This window comes from Lontra canadensis, unplaced genomic scaffold (genome assembly GCF_010015895.1).
Source record: "Lontra canadensis isolate GAN:19392208 unplaced genomic scaffold, GSC_riverotter_1.0 scaffold47, whole genome shotgun sequence".
Lineage (NCBI taxonomy): Eukaryota > Metazoa > Chordata > Mammalia > Carnivora > Mustelidae > Lontra > Lontra canadensis.
Window position 1 is genome coordinate 7465051 of NW_022631041.1, and position 19594 is coordinate 7484644.

The following is a 19594-nucleotide window of genomic DNA, read 5'->3' on the forward strand; positions in this document are numbered from 1 at the left end:
TACCCAATGTATTTTGTCATATAGCTGTAAGACTGAGACACATACATCATAACCGTTCATAAATTACCACTACTCTTAATTTTGTAATATACATGTGTGTATATACACAAACATAGCCACCCAATGCCACATCATTCAGGAGGACTGGCATGTCTTAGGCTCTTCTCTAAGTTCTCATACTTCACTGTGCATCAGAATCCCCTGAAGTCCTTTGTTAAAACAGATTGCTGTTTTCCACAAAAGTTTCTGGTTAAGTCTACAGAGAGACACAAGAATCTGCATTTCTAACAAATTCCAGGGTGATGCTGGCCCTACTGGTGATGTGGTCCCTACTGGCTCAGGGACCACATTCTGGGAACCTCTACTGTAAGGGATCTGTGAGTCTCAAAAGGCAATTGCAGAGAGAGACGAAGAGGGGGAGAGAGAAAATTTTATAAAAGGCAACACTGGAGACTGTAGTTATTAAATTAATGAAAAGAGAGGGAGAGAGAGAGAAAAAGAGGGAGAGGGAGAGAGCAAACAAGCAAGAGTCCACTCTCAAGAGAGAAAGACATGCAGTTCTGGCAAAGGAGGCAGCAGATAAAAGTGAATACAGATACTGTCTTCCATCCTAATACTTGCCTTTATCTTGCTGGTTAGAAAAAACTAAGAAATCACAGGGCGCCTGGGTGGCTCAGTTTGCTGAGCCAGGGTCTTGGGATCAAGCCCTGCAGAAGGCTCTCTGCTCAGTAGGGAGTAGGCTTCTCCTTCTCACTCTCCCTCTGTGCTCTCTCAAATGAATAAATAAAATCTTAAAACAAAACGAAAAAAACCTAACAAATCAACAAAGACCTCTCAAATGACAATTAACTTAATTGACATACAAACCTTTTCACACTTAAAAGGCTAGATAGAGGGGCCCTGGGTGGCTCAGTGGGTTAAGCCTCTGCCTTCAGGTCATGATCTCAGGGTCCTGGGATCGAGCCCTGCATCGGGCTCTCTGCTCAGCAGAGAGCCTCCCTCTCTCCCCCTCTCTGCCTGCCCCTCTGCCTACTTGGGATCTCTCTCTGCCAAATAAATAAAATCTTAAAAAAAAAAAGGCTAGATAGATTGTTCCCATTACAAGTTTTAGAAAAACAATATTGCCAGAAACTCGTCAGTCTTTCAATACCCCTAAACGGGACTAGTTTCAGGAAAACACTAAAGGGGCACAGAAAGTTAACTAATGAGTATTCCATATTAAAAAAACAAAAAAAAGGAATGCTCACCAGTAAAACATGGGTGAGAAATGATAATGAACAAACAACTCCAATTACATGCAGAAAATTACTTAGAAACACTGTGTGTGGAATCTGTCAAACAAGTATTAAATTTTTATTTATATGAAAGTTTTTCCTTTAAAGTTACTGAGCCACATAAAGGGAAAATATTAATTTTATTAGAATATGAACAAATGTTGCACAATTAACAAAATTGTATGGTGGCACAACAAACAAAAAAGAAAACAGCCAAAGATGTGTAAAAGAAATATAAGGTGGAAAACTGTTAAATAACTCATGATCCAGTGTAGAAACAAGAAGCCTGAACTTAAAAACCAAAGAAGCACGACCATAGAACAAAGTTAATGTTTGTGCTATCCTAACCAGACACATTCTTCAGCAAAACTTTAAAAGGCAGTTATATTTTACAGTATTTGATCTTATTTCTGACTTTTTCAGAAATAGATTATTTATATAATTCAACCTCACAGTTCGAAGTTTAAGCACTGAGAAATAATAATCCTAGTAACTGAAATGATAGGAGAGGCAAAACAATTGATTAGTTTTTAATGCTATATTTTCAACTGTAATAAGGGCTTGATCCAACAAAATAAGTCAAAAGCAGATCAGAGTTCCCTTCTATTACCCAAGGAACACCTCTGCCCAATCTGACTGCCATAGTATTGTTACCCTAGTTAACAAAAAGCATTCTCAGGGACCAATGTAGGAAGAGAAGACACACTAGAAGTTTGATATTGTATAGCAAGGTAACTTGTCACCATTTCAGACTACCAAATACCAGAAGTTACTTAAACAAATTATTTAAGTGTTCCCCATCTTTGCGATTTATTTCTAAATAACTGATATATTCATTTTTTTAACTGACCACATCAGGTTAATAATAGTGTAAATCAATTTGAAAACTATAATAGAATACTTCAAGAATAGGACTTTGAATATTTTTCTCTTATATCTTGATCTTTACACAAAGATGCAATTCTTACTCTCTTAGTAGAGAAGTCTATGGGAAATAAACCTGGAAATGTTTTAAGGAGATTGTCAGTCAAGACAGGTTTCTCCATTTCATGATTGTCATCTAACAAAGATACCAAATTTCACATTCTTAAACATCTTAAAACAATATAGTTGTGATTTTTATAGACATAAAAAGGCAAAAATTCTAAATACTTAGGAAAGAAAGCCCTTTGCATTCTAAATATTTGAAATTTATTCACACAATATGCCCAATCTGAACTTTAAATGAGGTATATTTTCTTCTTTCCAAATATCAAAAACCTTGCAAATATATCATAACATGAACAGTTGCAAATTATAATAAATTCACAGGCTTTTTGTCAGTTTTCACTTTAACCTGTCATGAAACACACTGCTGTGAGTCTTTGGATATGGTATCTAACAAAAAAGGAAGTTGCACATGGTCACTCTCTGTATGAGAGTTGCAAATACATAAGGTGAAAACACTTCTGTGGGTATTTTTAAAACATGATAAATGTACTACCAAACATTAATCATGATCTAAAATATTATATAAATACATATTAAAGATCATGTAGGTATCCACAATCATATAAGGGGAGCACTAGAAAATAAAAATCTTATAATGATCTTAGGGCAGTCCTTAAGCAATTGAATGTCTTTATCTGAAAAATCTATGCTGAAAAAATTTGAATCTAAGTTTTGCTTTCTGAATGCGTGGGTTATAACCCACAGAAAACATGAGGGACAAATGTTTGGTCAGGATCTTGTTAGTTTAAGAAACAAAAGATTTAAAAACCAAAATATGCACACCATTAAAAATACTAATTCTGGAAATTAAGCAGCTAAAAATTAAAATCACCCTGTCCAGCAAGTTCCAAAAATTTCACACGTTTCAAACATTAAGGCAACTTGTTTCCAACTAAACAGTACTTTATAAAAATATATGTCACTTCAAAACATTATATACATAGTGGCAATAAATTTAGCTAGTTGTAATCTTTAATACATTAATAAAGTGTCACATATTACAAAGAAATTATACTAGGTGTTTGCATGTATGCACAAGTGGAGTTACAGTTTTTAAAGTACAGGTTTTAAAACTGAGCGAAGTGAACGTCCCTCTTTAGTGAGTTCTCGTGTCACACACATACACGGCAATGGGATTGCTTCCTCCCGTTTCTCTACAATATTGTAACTGCATTTCTTCAAGTGGTCAGCCATGCTTAGGATGTCAGCAAATTTCCATTCATTAACAGAACAAAATGCAGTACTGAATCGCCATACCTAAAAGAAAATTCTACTTCAGATTTAAACAAGTCAATTTATGAGAATCAAAATACACTTCTTACTCCAACTGCAAACATTTCTACTGTTTGAGAAATATCCAACATAAAGTTCCAAGCAGTTAGCTACAAAACTGAAAAGGAGTAAATCCATTTGGAGGCAGATCTATTTATCAAACACTTGCAGGATAATCACTTCTATGACATTATAACTGCAATAAATGCAGTAACCAAAAAGAAAGAAATAAAAAGCAAAACTCAACATTAAAAACTACATCCAACTTGGCTTACTAAGCAATTTTTTAAAAAGATTTAATCATTTATTTGAGAAGACAAAGAGAGACAGTACGTGAATAGAGGGAGAAGGAGAGACACTCTCTAAAGCAGACTCCCCAGCTGAGCACACAGATCCCGATATAGACCTCGATTCCAGAACTGAGCCAAAGTCAAACACTTAACTAAATGAGCCACCTAGTTGCTCCTAAGCAATTCTTTAAAAATCATAACCTTGTAGGGATGCCTGGGTGGCTCAGTCAGTTAAACATCTGCCTTCGGCTCAGGACATGATCTCCAGGGTCCTGGGATCAAGCCCTGCATTAGGCTCCCTGCTCAGCATAGACTGTTTCTGCTTCTCCCTCTCCCTTTGCCCCTCCCCCTACTCACATGGCCCCCTCACTCCCCCCCCCACACCCCAGGGCTCACTCTCTCTCAAACAAGTAAAATCTTTTTTTAAAAATACACTAATACTATACCAAGGTACCTTATCATTCCACCATTTATAAGTACCAAAAGTACTTAGTAATATTCATGAATACATGTACTCAATTTATTCAAAATGTTTCTGAAAATTTACATAAAACACTTTTGTAAAATCAATCTTATTTAATTCGAAATCATTGTAAAATGCATTTCTAGGCAAAAATTCACCTGCTATCCCTATTCATGTATCTGTTGGTAAAAATATGAGCTACTTCCCCTTTTACCCACTCAGCAGCTCCAAGCCTTGAAACAATGTCATCTTATTAGTTCAGCAATGACAGCTGTGGCCCCTTCTCATCTTTACAATTCTAAATATAAAGCTATCTGAACACAGGAAATAAGCATGAATGGAGGACAGATGCAAGTAACAAGTATGAATGGGATAGATCAGGCTTAGGCATCCTAGCTAAGCTCATCAACAAGGAAATGTTAGAGCACACTAAATGCACAGTAAACAGCAGATACTCTAGAAAGTGGCTGTGAATTTGAGGAAAGCCCTCAGCACTCAGAGCTTCTCAGGAAAGGAGGGCAATGCCTTCCAAGGTGACTAGATGTCTTCCAACTCCGTGGGAACACTTTTACTTTTCAGCGGGCGATAGAAACCACCACTGTTCCACACAAAGGATACTTACTCCCTATATTCCTTAGGGTTATCCGTCAATTACGCCTCCTGTGGAGTTCTTTCTCAGGAGTCCATGAAGGTCTAGAGAGTAGCTACCAACAGATTACAAATATTGCTAGCCTCCCTTACAATCCCCTATGCCTATGAAACTATAGGAAGAATGAGGAGTTCTGTTAAGCCTCAGCAGAACAAATTCATGAGCGATTCCATGGTGACAGACAGCCTCCCAATTTCCACAAGAGTCTGGTGAAACAAACTCAGAAAAAAAATGGAGGATTCCTATCTCCTGATGCAAGGCTTCTTAGTAATGGGCCAATTTTTCTTTCAGAAGTATTCCTCAGGTACTTAGTGCCCACTATATGGCAGTGCTCTTCTAGGCAGTGGATATTTTGGTTCCCAGAGAGTCTCACTTTTCAAGGCACTTACAGTCTAATGAAACCGGTAATTCATCAGTGAATTACGAACAGCCTGGAGAGTACTCTAGTAGGGGTATACAGAGTAGGGGAAGAGAATGGGGCACCAGACGAACCAGAGCTGTACACCTCCCTAAAAGCTTCGGGGTAGGGTTCTAGAAGGCTTTCCTGAAGATCTGTAGAGTGAGCAGGATATGTAGTGAGAAGATGAAGATCACAAGCTCCAGAGACAGGTTCCCTAGGTGTGAATCCATCAATTAGTTGGACAAGTTACTTCATCTCTTTAAACTTTGGTTTCTTCATCCATAAAATAGAGACAGTAGAGTAAACAGAAGTAAAACGTTGATCAGCACAACGTCCAGCATATTGCAAATGCTCAGATGTAGTTACTATATTAGAGACAGCACATTCAAAGGCCTTAAGGCAAGAAGTCAGAAAGAAAACATCAGGAAACTAAGTAAATCAACACAGATGGAATATAAAGGGACAAGAGGAAACTAAGGAGGTAAGTAAGGACAAGATTATAAAAATTCTTAAAGGTTCATTAGGGAGTCTTTCTCTGTCCCAGTGCCGCAATGAACAAACATTAGTTTTTAAACACTACAGTGTAAGAACTGTATTTAAGAAAATATTTAACACTCTAGTCCTTATGTAGAGAGTATGTTGGAGAAGGGTCCAGTTAGGAACAGAAATCCAGTTAGGCTCTTGTGATAATCAAGAGAGAGCTGAAGGGGAGAGAGTTAGGTAAATGGCAGTGGAAACAGTAAAGAAAACCTGAGAGGTATGAAGAAAGGAGACTCAAGAGAACATTAAGATTACCTAGATATGAAAATAAAGGGGGAAAAAAAAGAAGCAACCCTAATTCCCAAATTCCTAGTTTAGGCAAGTTGATAGATAATGCCACTTGCCGAGTTTGTTTTTTTTTTAATCAAGCTTTTTCCCAGCTTTTTTTCTCTTTTTAAGATTTTGTTTATTTGAGAGAGAGAGAGAAATGAGCAGTGGGTAGTGGCAGAGGAGGAGAGACAGAGAGAATGAGAGAATCGGACTCCCCGTTGAGCAGGAAGCCTGACATCTGATGCAGGGCTTACTCCCAGGATCCAGAGATCATGACCTGAGCCAAAGGCAGACCCTTAACTGACTGAGCCACCCAGGCACCCCACCACCTGCTGAGATAAAGAGGGATAGAGAGGCACCTGGGTGGCTCAGTCAGTTGACCATCTGATTTTGGCTCTGATTTTGGCTCGGATCATGATCTCAAGGTGGTGAGACTGAGCTCTACAACGGGCTCCGCACCCAGCCAGGTGTCTACCTGAGATTCTCTCTCCCTCTGCCCCTCTCCACTGTGCATGCAAGCTCTCTAAAATAAAATAAATAAAATAAAATAAATCTTAAAAGAAAAAGGGGGGGGGGGATAAAGATGTGAAGTGGGTTGGACATGCTCAGTTTGATGAAGCTGTGAGATAACCAAGAGCAGATACTTAATATTTAATCCCCTGGAGTTCAGGAGAAAGTGGCCAGGATATAGATGTGTAAGTAACCTGTATAAATGATGGCAATTTAAACTTCAAGAGTAGATGAGATTTTCTGCAGAAATAGAATCCCCAGAAAATATTTCACCCCACAGGTCAATACTAGTGGGCAAGGACAAAAATAATACTATGCTTGGGGTATCCCATCCCAAATGAAGAAAGACACCAAGTCCTCTGTATGTGTATACATACATATACACAGCAAGTATGAAACTTTCTGCCACCAAAATTCCTATTTGGAAAAAAAAAAAAATCATAAAATAAATAGGGTATTCATTTGTTAGTGAAAGCTTCAGAAAAACACAGAAAATGTAGAATTCTGAAGAATTGGGAGTAGTGAGTAAAAGTCAGAAAAAACCTAAGGGTGGTAAGAACAAAGTATCCAGAAATATGAACCTTGTGCAATCAAGGTGAAATTTACCAATTTTTTTCTACTTTATAAAATGCAAAATGTCATATTATAAATGTTCTAATATTAAAAACTCCTGAAATAAAAGACATTTATAGTGCCTTCTAGTTTCTACTAGACAGTGCCTCAAACATAAGGTGGGCAAAAGCAGGGGTGCCTGGCAGGCTCAGTCAGCAGAGCATGCAAATTTTGATCTCAGGGTTGTGAGTTTGAGCCCCATGCTGGGTGTAGAGATTATTTATAAATATGATACTACTACTACTACTAAGTGCAAAAGTGGATTTTCACAAAAGAAAATGGTGGACCCAAGACTTGCTCCCAGATCTGCCTAAATCTCCAAGCCTCCTAAATCTCCTCAAGCCTCCAATATGCAACACACTCTTGTACCATTCTAACCTAGACCTCCCCCACAATATCAAATCCAAGTATCCCACTCTTTCCTCACTTCAACCTAACACATATCCACATCCATCATGTTTCCTAGTCTCCAAATACTCCACTGCTCACTTACTAGTAGCAGCAGTTACAACTTTTCTTTCTCCCTGAAATAACGAAGTTCTAAGAAAGTTGCTAGGAATGCAGAGAAACTGCCAAGCAAGGAAAAAACCTTCTCCTTGCTTCCTCCGTTGTCCTATGATGAAAACATCTCAGATGGAGCTCAAACTGGAAGATGGTTAACATGTACTCAAAAGGAACTGTTACAGAAGAACTGAGTACAGAAAAACAGTATAAAAAAAAACAGAAGTGGCTGTGGCCATGTTAGATTAGAACCTAATATTAGGATGTTGCAATAAATACATGATTATGACAAACTACTCTAACCCAGTTTTTCATTAATCATTATTTTAAAAAACGTCTGACAGATTAAAGTGTAAGTTTTAAGGGCGGTCAATTTTGCAACAAGGTCTTAATTTTACTGATTCTACAACATTAAGTGTCTACTATATATCAAATATGGGGGTGATATGGTTAAGATTAAACTAACCTTTTCTTTTATTTGCCATGATGAATTTCCTTCCGGATACTTCCTTTTTCCCCACTGCAGTATGACCATTCCACGAGACTGAAGCAGGCTGCCACACACATCCCTCATTAACCTGGATACACATGAGAGCTGGCATAAACTGAAGCCATCTAGAAAGCCTGCAATATGTTGTAGGACCTCAAAAGGAAGACTACTTAGATGGTCACTATGCAATCCCAACACACAGTTTCTAGCAGGCTCTACTAATACTGTAGATACACATGGCTGAACTCCAAATGACCTCAGGTGGCGGTCATGTATAATCTTTGCTCCTTGTGTTGATGGACAAAATCTACGCTGAGAATAGGTACAACCATAATATGCTAAAGGACACCTCTGTTCCATCCAGCCATTGAGTCCAGCATGAATGTCACCATGCACGTTCTTAAAATGTGAAGAAAATTCTTTTCTTCTAAATAACTGTCCACAAACAAATGTAAACATTGAACGCTGCTTGGGTTGGTACCTAGCAACACATTCCAATACTAAATCCAGGCCAAGTGTCTGAAAAGGACTTGGATTTGAAAGCTGTGGGTTGGCATGATCACAAGCTGATGCTGAAGCTATTTCCCCAACCATTGTATTTGTAGCTAATATTGCAGATGGAAGCGAAAAAGTCTGAGTCCCAAAGTCAACGTGATAAACATCAACCATGCGACTATCAGATATACCCCTCCCACCTGGAGAATCTCCTAGACAAAACAGCAATGCTGCTGTGATTAGATCTATTCCTTGGAGGCCCATTGGATCTTCTGCAACTTCCAAATCTGATGTATCTACTGCTTTATCTTCTTTTGGTTTAGACCAACATGAGTTAGAAAGAAATTTGAATGAAGGAGGATGACTGAAAGATAAGACATCCACATTCCTCAAGTCCCCTAAGTCTACTTTTCTCCAACACAATGCTCCTTCATCCTCATCATCTGGCATGAGGATATGCTGAACTGTGCCATTAGGCAAAGCACCAGATGGTATTACTTCCCTAAGTTGTGCTGCTACGGAAAGTGAACCGGAAGGTTGTGAAGTGCCATCTGATGCCATACATTCTCCATTTGTTAAGTTACTTTGTTTTGAATCACCATGTAATTTCTGATTTTGGTCTATGGCCTGTGTACATATATTTTCCAAAGAAAAGCCATTACAAAGAGCAGAAGTGGCATAAGAACTGTTATTTGAGTCACACAATAAATCACTTGAACCATTTTGTTCAGACTGGACATTCAGACTTGTGTCATTATGGTCAATTCCACCTACTGCTCCTATCTCATCCTCATAAAAGTGGTCCTGGTCTTTTAAGTGTCTATTCTGCAAGCTTCCTCTGGGATCTTGCTCTTCACTCATGTCATTTGCGGAAGCACAAAGACTTGTACTCAACATGCCAATGTCTCTTGTGGCAGTATTCAGGATATCTAAAGCAGCAGCCAAACTTCTGGTTGTTTCTACAGTAGCTTGATAAAGTGCACCATAAGATTCTTCATCAACAGACACCAAACCATTAGTATGTGGTATTTCTGGGACACTTGATTTAACTGAGATTTGTTCTCTAGATTCTGATCCTTTATCAGTCGCTTTTGACATCATGGTGGCTACTTTGAGAGATTCTAAGAGCATCCTTTGGTCTTGAAGGGCCAAGGCCATATCTAATTGTGCCACTTCATCAACATCTCTGCTTAGATTTTCATACGATTTCCGATCTGCATAACTAACTGGCCACCGGTTCCACTCCATAGTACAGCACACCACACTTGCAGGACACATTTCTAGATGTTCAGCAACTTTATTTCGAGCCATCGTAAATGGACATCCGAAGTCACTATTTAAGCAAGGCACTCGTTCGAATGGACATAAAAGTCGATGTTCATCAGCTTTACAAGAATGGAAAACTGCTCCACACACCAACGGACAACCAATCAAGTCACAGGAAATCCCAGGCTCTGGTCTGATCATACACCGTCTACTGACACAATTCACACAGTGCGAGTGCTGCGGCTCCTCCTCCATAGTGGCCAGCCCAGCTCTAGTTGTTGAGATGGGAAAAAGATAAGAAGTTAGGCAAAAAGTGGTTGATTTTTAAAACTGCTGAATAACAAAAATCAAGTCATAAAGAAATATATGTAAAATAAGCATACTTAACAAGTTTATTTTATATATAATCAATTCATCTTGAAACAACTTAAGCACTCATTTCAAATAACAATGCAAAAGTTCATTTTTTACATATAATAATATGCCTAAGAGGCTAAATGTTTCAAAATATAATGCTTAAATTCTAGTATACTATGTAGTATATAAATTGATGCTAACTACAAATTAATGCATATTTGACTTTTAGATTTCAAAGAATGCTTTAGCTTTTACTTTTTTAGTTTCAACTAAACGGACTCTGAAGCACCCATAGTACACTGACATCATCATATTCCTGAGAGAATGATCTGAATTTCATGAATATACTTAACTAAAACTATTACAAGTTTTCTTTTTATACCCTCTAAATATAGGAATCCATTTAAGATTTCATCTCTTGATCATTCCTTCTACATACGCCTTAATACCTTCTACAACAAATCACCATAGTAAGCGTTAATTAAAACATACATGGAATTTACCCAGAAAATCTAAGTTCCAGCTCCAGTTCATGGGTTCATAGCTATGGGCAAATCACTTACTTCTGAGGGCTACACCTTCTGTTTACTCATTCAACACCTATTTATTGTTTAACTACTATGTACCAGGCACTATGTTTGGTGTGGCAATATAAAGATTAGTCAGACATGGTATTTCCTCTGAAGGAGCTACAGCAGGTCAGAGATACAACAGTAAAAATCATGTCTCATTATTATGTGATCAATCTGGCAGAAGTACAATGGTAACACAGAGAAGATAATCATCACTATGGGGAGGGGCTACAGAATAATTCACAGTAGTCTTCAAAGATGGGAAATCTTAAGCATAGGAGGGAAGAATTGGAAAGGAAGTATTCAGTGCTAAGTAACAACACATGTAAATGGAAAAAAACAAGTGGCAAAACATGTTCAGGGAACCTCAAGTTTCCTAGTGTTGCTGAATCAATCACAAGGTGAAATGCTAGGTAGCTCTGAGAATGCGGCTGGATGATAGAAATAAATCAAATCATGAGGACTGTGCTATTATATACTACTCTTACAAGTTCAGACTTTAAGTAACAGGAATTCACTAAAGATTTGAGCAGAGAAATAGTATCTATAAAATAACAGGAGGGATTTACAGATACCTAATGGTCCTTCCTTTTATCAAGAAAAATTTTATACAAAAATAGAGAAAGCAGGGCGCCTGGGTGGCTCAGTGGGTTAGGGCCTCTGCCTTCGGCTTGGGTCATGATCCCGGGGTCCTGGGATCGAGCACTGCATCGGGCTCTCTGCTCAGCGGGGAGCCTGCTTCCTCCTCTCTCTGCCTGCCTCTCTGCCTACTTGTGGTCTCTGTCTGTCAAATAAATAAATGAAAAAATATAAAAAAAAATAGAGAAAGCATCAGCACAATATACTGATTTAATTATAATTATTAATCCTATCGATGTATCTTTGTCTAAAATCTTCAACTTCTTTATTGGCTCGTCCCTATGAGCAGTAAAAACTTAAACTATTTCATCTTTAAAAAACCTAAATAATAAAACAGTATCTCCCTTTTACTACTACTCTTTTTTCCTAAAATTTCCAAATCTTTAAGCTTCCAGAAAAAAAATTTCCAAATTTTGAAATTTCCAAATTTTCAAGCTTCCAGGAAAAAAAAAAAATTAAAAAACAAAAAACAAAAAAACAACAAATAGGCTTCATGCCTCCCATATACTCTTCAGCCCTATAATCTGGCTTTCTTGTGACCAACAGTCATTAAAACTGCTCTGAGATCCTTGGTGCTAAATTCAAAGGGCGTTTTTTCCCCAGACTTCATCTTCCTTGGCCTTTTATCTCATTATGTTGACTAGGCCCTCCTTTTTGAACTACTTGTCTTTCCTCAGGATGTTACATTTCCCTGGTTTTCCCCCTACCTTTTTTTTTTTTTTTTACCTTTTTTAATGTTTTAAAAAAAATAAAATTAAAGCATTCACAGCAATGAGACTACAATATTTATTTTTATTTTTGGCTATTCCTTAATCTTTTCTAATCCTTAATATTTTCTAAAATATTCCTCTTCTCCAGGGATCATGTCATTTCTTGCTCATTCTATTCATTCCCCCTGGGTGCTCTCAATTTCTCAAAAGCTTCAATTATCACCCATATGCTGAAAACTTACCTCTTGCCCAGATCCCTCTCCCAGACTTCAGATCTCTACTGATAAGTCAATTACTTATTCGTCTCTACCCCTACATGGGACAAGCAATTCATCTTAACACTTCCCAAATTAAATTACATTGTAATGGGTAATAATTTTCTGGGTAAGAAGTAGGTTCTTAGCCTATTTTCTTTACTTCAGTGCATAAAAGATTACTAGCTCTCTGACATATTTTTCCATACATGCTATCTGGGTTTCAGGTGGCTAAAGTAAGCTAATTACTCCCAAAATTGCTATTTTTGTCCTATCCAGGGATGATTTTCCTCAAACAATAACAAAAAAGCCTACTTCATACTGATAGATCTCTACTGATTAAGTAGAAAAGTTCTGAGTTGATATTATGGCACTTACTGATGCTAGGGGGCATGGAGGAGGCAGGGGGAACAGGGCATGCATTTAACAAAAACTGTATTTTTTACTGTATTTAAAAAATTACAAATTATGAATTAAATACTTCTGAATGTTTACCCCATTAATTTTATAGGTTAAGACAGAACCTGTAAGTTAAACACAGACATGCTAAGAGTCATAATAGAGGAACGACAGACTAATGATGGGAAACATTTGTAAATTAAGCAGATGTTCAAAGAGCAATGTTAGTAAGAATTAAGACAAATTTTACTGAGTGCTTAGATTGTGAAAACATTGGAAGCTTTCTTATTTTGCAACAAATAGAGGGAGTTCATCTCACATGATGAGGGTTATAAACTTGACTGTTACTAAGAGAGAACCTAAAAATATAAGCAGTTCCAAAGAAGTAACCACTACTCTCATAACTTGCAGGAACACTTTATGTTATGTGCACATCACATGACCATACCAGGCAGAACACATTCAAAAACATCACTTAACTCAAAAATGTTTAAAACATCAACTGCTATAAACAACGAAGTTAAATGCAAAACAGTAACAACTTTTAAAGGAAGACAAAGAGGCCTCTCAAGCTTCAAATAGTTCCATACTACTCCCCTTGGAATAAGAAAAATGTTTTAAAAAAATAAAAATAAAAGCATTCACAGCAATGAGCTACGATATTTATTTACTAAAGTAGACTTAGGAAGGAAAAAAGCACACTAATTATGTACCAATCTTCTCCTTACATTCACCATTTCACTTAGTGTCCCTTAATCCTCTTTAACAACCCTTAGGAAACTGAGGTTCAGACAGACTTAAGGGACTCCCCTAAGGTCATCTCCCTAGTTAAGTGGCAGAGGTGGGACTTCAATCAATATCTGATCAATGGACAACAGAAGATATGTTTACTCATAAAAGTTGAAGAAAACAGGCAGCACTTCAGTAACCGGTGATCCAATTTTAAGATGTTATTTGAGGAATGGAGGTTACACAACTTTGCTTGTAGTTTATTCCAACACTTAATCACCGCTGTGGTCAAGAAAGTCTTTTTGGTCCTTTGTAATTACAATAGCACATAACTTTGCTTCGAATGTCAGTATTTAAAACTATTTTTAAAATAACTTGCATTTATAATAGTATAAACTTACAGAAGAATATAAATTTAGCAATTCTCAAAACGGCAATATAAAGCAGGAATCAAGTTTAATTCCATTTTACAAGTAAATATATTAAGAAGTTAAGAAAAAGCACTAGATAAAAACCAGAGTATTCTGGGGATAGAACCCTCAGCTTCAGAATTTAAAACTTCCAGATCCATCCTTTTCTTAATCAAGATCATTACCAGATTAAATATACCTCCATTAGGTATTTTGCAATTGCACATAAATCCTCTGAAACGGGTTTAAAAACATCTTCCCTGATTTATCAGTTGAACAGTGACACAGCAGGCCCATTAGAAAACATGTTGCTAAAATTGAGGCTTCAAGTTCAAGATACACTTAATTATAGAACTCCTCAATATTAAGTTTTCTTAAACCCTCTTGAAAAAGAATCTTAACATTCCAAATAACATCTTTATAATTCACATTTAAGTTGAATGACTGGGGAAAGTCTCATTAGACTAGAAAATATGTGTAAATGATTAAATGTTTTACAATAGTTTCAATTTTCTCCAATAGAAATTCTTGGCCAACTCATACTCTGTGACAAGCAACCTGTAAAAATAGTTTTAAGACATGGCATTTTCCCATACAGTGAAAGGAGGCCTTGTCATTTGAAGTTATTTCTATACACAAAAATAATGCCTTCAAAAAACCACTTCTTTATTTTTCCAGATTCATTAAAATAATTAAGGAGATAAATGAAGCACTGCAACTTAGCATGATTTTAAAAATGCTAGGTCAAGTCACCCAAAGCACTCAACACAGTTTGCTGCTCTCTGTGCCTCTGTTAGCAAGACACAAGCACACACGCGAGCACCCCCTCCCCGCAGCTGCTGCCTAGAATCCTTAAGCCTCAGTTTCAATGTTACTTTACACATACCAAAGGCAAGGTGTGGATCCCATATTACACTGTGTGCTCATTACACATTGGATTTTTCCTTGTAATACTAGTCACAACTCTAAGTAAATCACTATCCTTTAGTATCTAACCCCACAGGAAAACTATAAGCTCCATGAAGGAGGCAGGGCCATCTCTTGTCTCATCCATCCATTCCTGTGTTTCCTATATTTCAGACTGTGCCTAACTGGAGCATCACTTATTTTAGAAATATGAATAAATGAAAGAGATATACTACCAGAAACAGCTAAATGGATTCCAAAACAAAACGAGGTTTTTGATTTCATAGAAAACTACACACTTCATAAAAATACAACCTTACAGACCTAGTATTACACAATCAGACTGAGTCAAAATTACTTTATTGTACCAGCTATAAAAAGTCAATAATAGTGTTCAAACATTTGCTGAGTACCTAAATCTATATGTTCCAAGCATTATATATAGAGTTAAGATAAATCATCCATGAAAAAAGCAAGTCAAAGGGAAAAGAAGTCAGAGACAGGTAATTTCAACCTTCCATTATTTTAAAATCTTAAAAAATAGTCATAAAAGGCACAGAAGTAAACATTTACCAGTATATTGCTCCACTATTTTAACTCCCTAATCAACTCTGCGCTCTAGTTACTGGTTACTTGACTATAGAAGGCATCAGCTTCAAAAAGAAAAGCAGAGGTGAAGGTGTCCACACATGTGCACGTGCCTGAGTAGGTACTGGGCTAAGAAAAGAAGCTCAAAAAAGGAAGTGGTATCAGCCGACTGCTTGATACTGCAGTTCATATATACTAGATGAAACGCAATTGCACTTAAACAATAAAATGTTGCTTCAATGTGAGGATGAAATGGACCTATAGACAGACTTGTTCCATTAGTTAACACAAGTAAGTCCATGGCTGAAATTTTACATTTAGCAATCAGTTATAAGCTCCTCTAAGCAAGTCTCAACCTTTTTGTATAGTCGGAGGTCCTAGTCAGAGTAATACAACTAACTGTACAATTAATATTAAATACAAACACCTCCTGGCTGATTTGCTTATCAAGCGCAATCAGTTCTAAAGACCATAATAAACCTCAGCTGGACATCTTAACTGGTTTAAAAGGGGCGGGGGGTGGTGGATGCGGTGCATCATGGTGACTAGGCAAGATCTAAAATCCACTATCATTAAACTCCACTCAAAGCACATGCCCTCCTGATGAGTCTAAAATGGCTAAATGGGTTACACTGTATATATTCTTTTTATTAAATTATAGTTCTGACTTTTTATAGAATGATGACCTAATTAAATGGAAAATTTTGTCAAATTTTTCACCCTTTGCGCTATGATATAATCCAAACATATATCTTCTAAGTCTAAATATGGTCATGAATGAGTAACTTATTCCAAAGTGAAAGTTCTAACTACTTGCAATGTTCTCCACTAAATAAATGAAATTATTACAGACTTACAAAAGAAATTAAAATAATATAAATATTTAATACTCAGACCAGAACCTGTTTGCACTGATTCTCAGATAAAAATAATCCACCCAAATGGTGGTACTCAACTTATTAAAATGGGCAGCATGGCATTGGGGAATGGGCTTCCAAGGAATCTCAGCTTTGTGACCTTGAGGCAATTACTCTACTGTGAAAACAACCTAGAACTCTACAAAGGTTGGGTTATATTTTATAGTGTCTAATGGAATACAATGTATTCCTCAGAAAAGGAATGTACTTCACTTTACACATCAGCCACGTTAACATACCCAAAGCTTTATGTAAAATTATTTTTTCTAGCAGGTCATTTAGACTTATAAAGCTTATAAGAAGCAACTGTATGAGGAAATAACCTATATTAAAAGTATCCACTCAATAAATAGACAGACATACCCTTTCTGTTAAGGATTTTCAGAGACTGGGTTTTAATTGAGGTATGCTTTTCTGATTTAACTATCTAACTACCTACACTGTAAAAAGCATTAGCCCAATGCCAATCTCACGTATTTCATCAAACTGAATTTGAAATTAAATATTTTATATAGCCTTTTAATTGAGGACTTTGGTCAAAGAATTCTACAATGTCCTTTTAATGAAACAATCATAGGAACTTAGTTAAAAGATGTGTCCAAAATCATACAAAAATAGCATAGGGCTTATCCCATTAAAAGTCACATTTCAGTAATATAGTATATCAAATAGTAAACACAGATTAAGCAACACCTATGTGGTGACCTCAAAGTACCTAACTATATACATTATTTCAAAATATTACTGCCCTTTAATAAATATTTTATTAGGACACTTTGTATTTTTCAGAAGTCTCCAATGCTAGAGATGGCAAAATATTGGGTTGAAATTAAATACCCAGCACACTTGGAATATATAAAAGTTTGCCTACATCAGAAACTTCAGTTCTCTGATAACCCTCAAAAAACTCCACCCACCTACATTTCCAGAATCACATAAAAAGCTTATGTCACTGCATTAAAGTACTAGATAAGAACGAAATGGCAACTTAAAAGTTACCAAAACACCACGTTAACCCTAATTAAGCTTCTGGAGTAAGAAACAGTGACTAAGCATATAGAACAGTGATTCAGCCAAAACTGCATATTGAAAAACTGAACCCTCAGAAAAATCCTAAACGTACATTTTATGCTATTCTTTTCCCCTTCCTGAGCCGAAAACTGGAGTACTTTCTAAAACCTTAATAAATATGAGCAAATGCAAAATCTGTTTCCATAGCTTGTGTCTCTAAAGGATACAACACAGTATTGAAATGCAGTCAAAGAAAGAAAGAATTTTAAAGTTCAAAACGTTTGGGAAGTTTTACGTTTAAAATGTTTAAACACTTTTAAGTTCATCTACACTGATATCAGAGTGCCCATAAATAGCTCCATGCTGGATCAGAGTCAACAGAGTAATTACGGAATAAAAGGTCAATTCCTTCCCAAACATCTTTTATCTGGGACTTGCGACACGGCTCAGAAAGAAAAACAAGAGAGGGGAATGGAGTACAAGAACCATGGTAAACAACACACTGCTCTGCCAGTCTCTCTCTAGTCTCACGAAGACACACGTTACAAACACACTCAAAGGAGATTACTTTGAATTCAACGTGCACTCCATGGCCCCCTGCCAAGCAGTGTTCCACGGGACAGGACACAAATAACTTGGAAATGGCCATACCCCTCAGATCTAGAAAATCAGGAAGTTTCTCTTTAATAAGGACTGAGGCGAAGACGAAGATCCGCTCACTACCATGAATGGAAAAGTTACTAACTTCACTCATCCCGGGAAGACAGCGGATGATGCCTCCCAATCTGACTTTAACCCATCTGTCCCCAAACACCCCCAAGTTCTTAAAAGGCAAAAGGAAACAGAACCCGCGTTTTCAAGGTTCTCAGGGCTTTCCAAGTTTACCTCCCGCTTCAGCCACCAAACCTCCCCATCCCCCCTGAATACAGACAGACACGCAGGCCAGGTGACACGGGGGTCGGTCCCCGGCTGTGGGTCGCCATTTGCCGGCCGCCTCCGCCGCGAGCCAGGCAGGACGGCCCGCGCGGACGCCCACGCGGCGGACGCCCTCTCCGCGCGCCAGGACGGCCGGCCCGGGACCCGCACGCCGCCGCGGACGCTGCTTATTTACTCCGCCCAGGCCCGGCCCGCGGGACCCACCGCCGCTGCCGCCGCCCCGGCTGCAGGCCTAGCACCGCCCGGCCGCCGCCTCTGTCCTCGGCGCAGCCCGCGCCGCGCTGGCCTCCCCCGCCGGCCTCCCGACACTCACCGCCCCGCGCGGCCGAACCGCGGCCCAGGCCCTGGCTGCCGAGGACGCCGTGCTCGGCTGGTCCGCGCGGTCCCGGCTGCTCGGCGACCCACACCCCCTTGCGGTCCGCCTCCTACTGGCCTCTCACCGCGCCGGGCCGCCGCCTTTTCTCCTCCTGTCCAGCTCTTCGGCCTCCTCCCCCGGCGGCCGCCCTCCTCGCGCGCCCCGCCCCTCCCCGCCCAGCTCGGCCCCGCCCAGCTCGGCCCGGCTCCGCCCACCGGACCCAGCCCGGTCTCGGCGGTGGCTGCCAGCCCCCGCGGACACGCGCACGTCGGCCCGGCGGGGACGCGCACGCTGAGTTCGGTGGGGACGCGCACACCGCCCGCGGATGCTGGAAGAGAAGCAGGAGGGTGGGGTCTAGGGAGTCCTGGGCTTCGCGTGTCCAGCGAGGGGATATCACTGGGACCCACGTGCCCTTCCTGACAGTGCTACCAAATCTTGTTGGACTTCAGCATCTTGTATCCCTGGAAGGAATCCTAGACCCGTAGTTTTGGAATTGAGGAAACGGGTCCTTGCAGACTGGCGTGTTTATCTCCCTAAATTGTAGGATAAGCAGCCAAATCCCTTAATTGTCCTCCGGTGCTCTTCCCATTAGGTCATACTTAGGAGGAAGCAGGGCAGCTCTCTTTGAAGATCTTTGAAGATCGCTGCCGCAGGCATTCCTGCCTGCTAACTCAATGCACCAGAGCTCTGTAGCTTAGTATCCTTTGTAGGGTTCTACCTACCTGGGACTGAGCTCCGACCAGGATTCAAGCGTCGCGAAGCTTTATTGGAGCCCAGGCGGGGTAGAGA

The 19594-nt window shown here is 38.9% G+C and overlaps 2 protein-coding genes across 2 annotated transcripts in view; both read right to left on the bottom strand.

Annotated features, from left to right (window-relative positions):
* The window catches only part of EPM2A (EPM2A glucan phosphatase, laforin), a 164368-nt gene extending 145507 nt beyond the window's left edge, over nucleotides 1-18861 (bottom strand). Inside the window, exon 1 of the mRNA XM_032873116.1 lies at nucleotides 18764-18861. The gene's annotated coding sequence lies outside the window, so the exon portion shown is untranslated. The remainder of the gene's footprint in view (nucleotides 1-18763) is intronic.
* Nucleotides 1450-18871, bottom strand: FBXO30 (F-box protein 30). Its single transcript, XM_032873114.1, has 3 exons — nucleotides 18764-18871; nucleotides 8238-10293; nucleotides 1450-3521 (listed from the first exon to the last, which is right to left on the bottom strand). Exons 2-3 carry the CDS (start codon nucleotides 10275-10277, stop codon nucleotides 3318-3320), a joined length of 2244 nt encoding a protein of 747 aa, XP_032729005.1. The 5' UTR covers nucleotides 10278-10293; nucleotides 18764-18871; the 3' UTR covers nucleotides 1450-3317.
* Nucleotides 18872-19594: the final 723 nt, after the last annotated feature.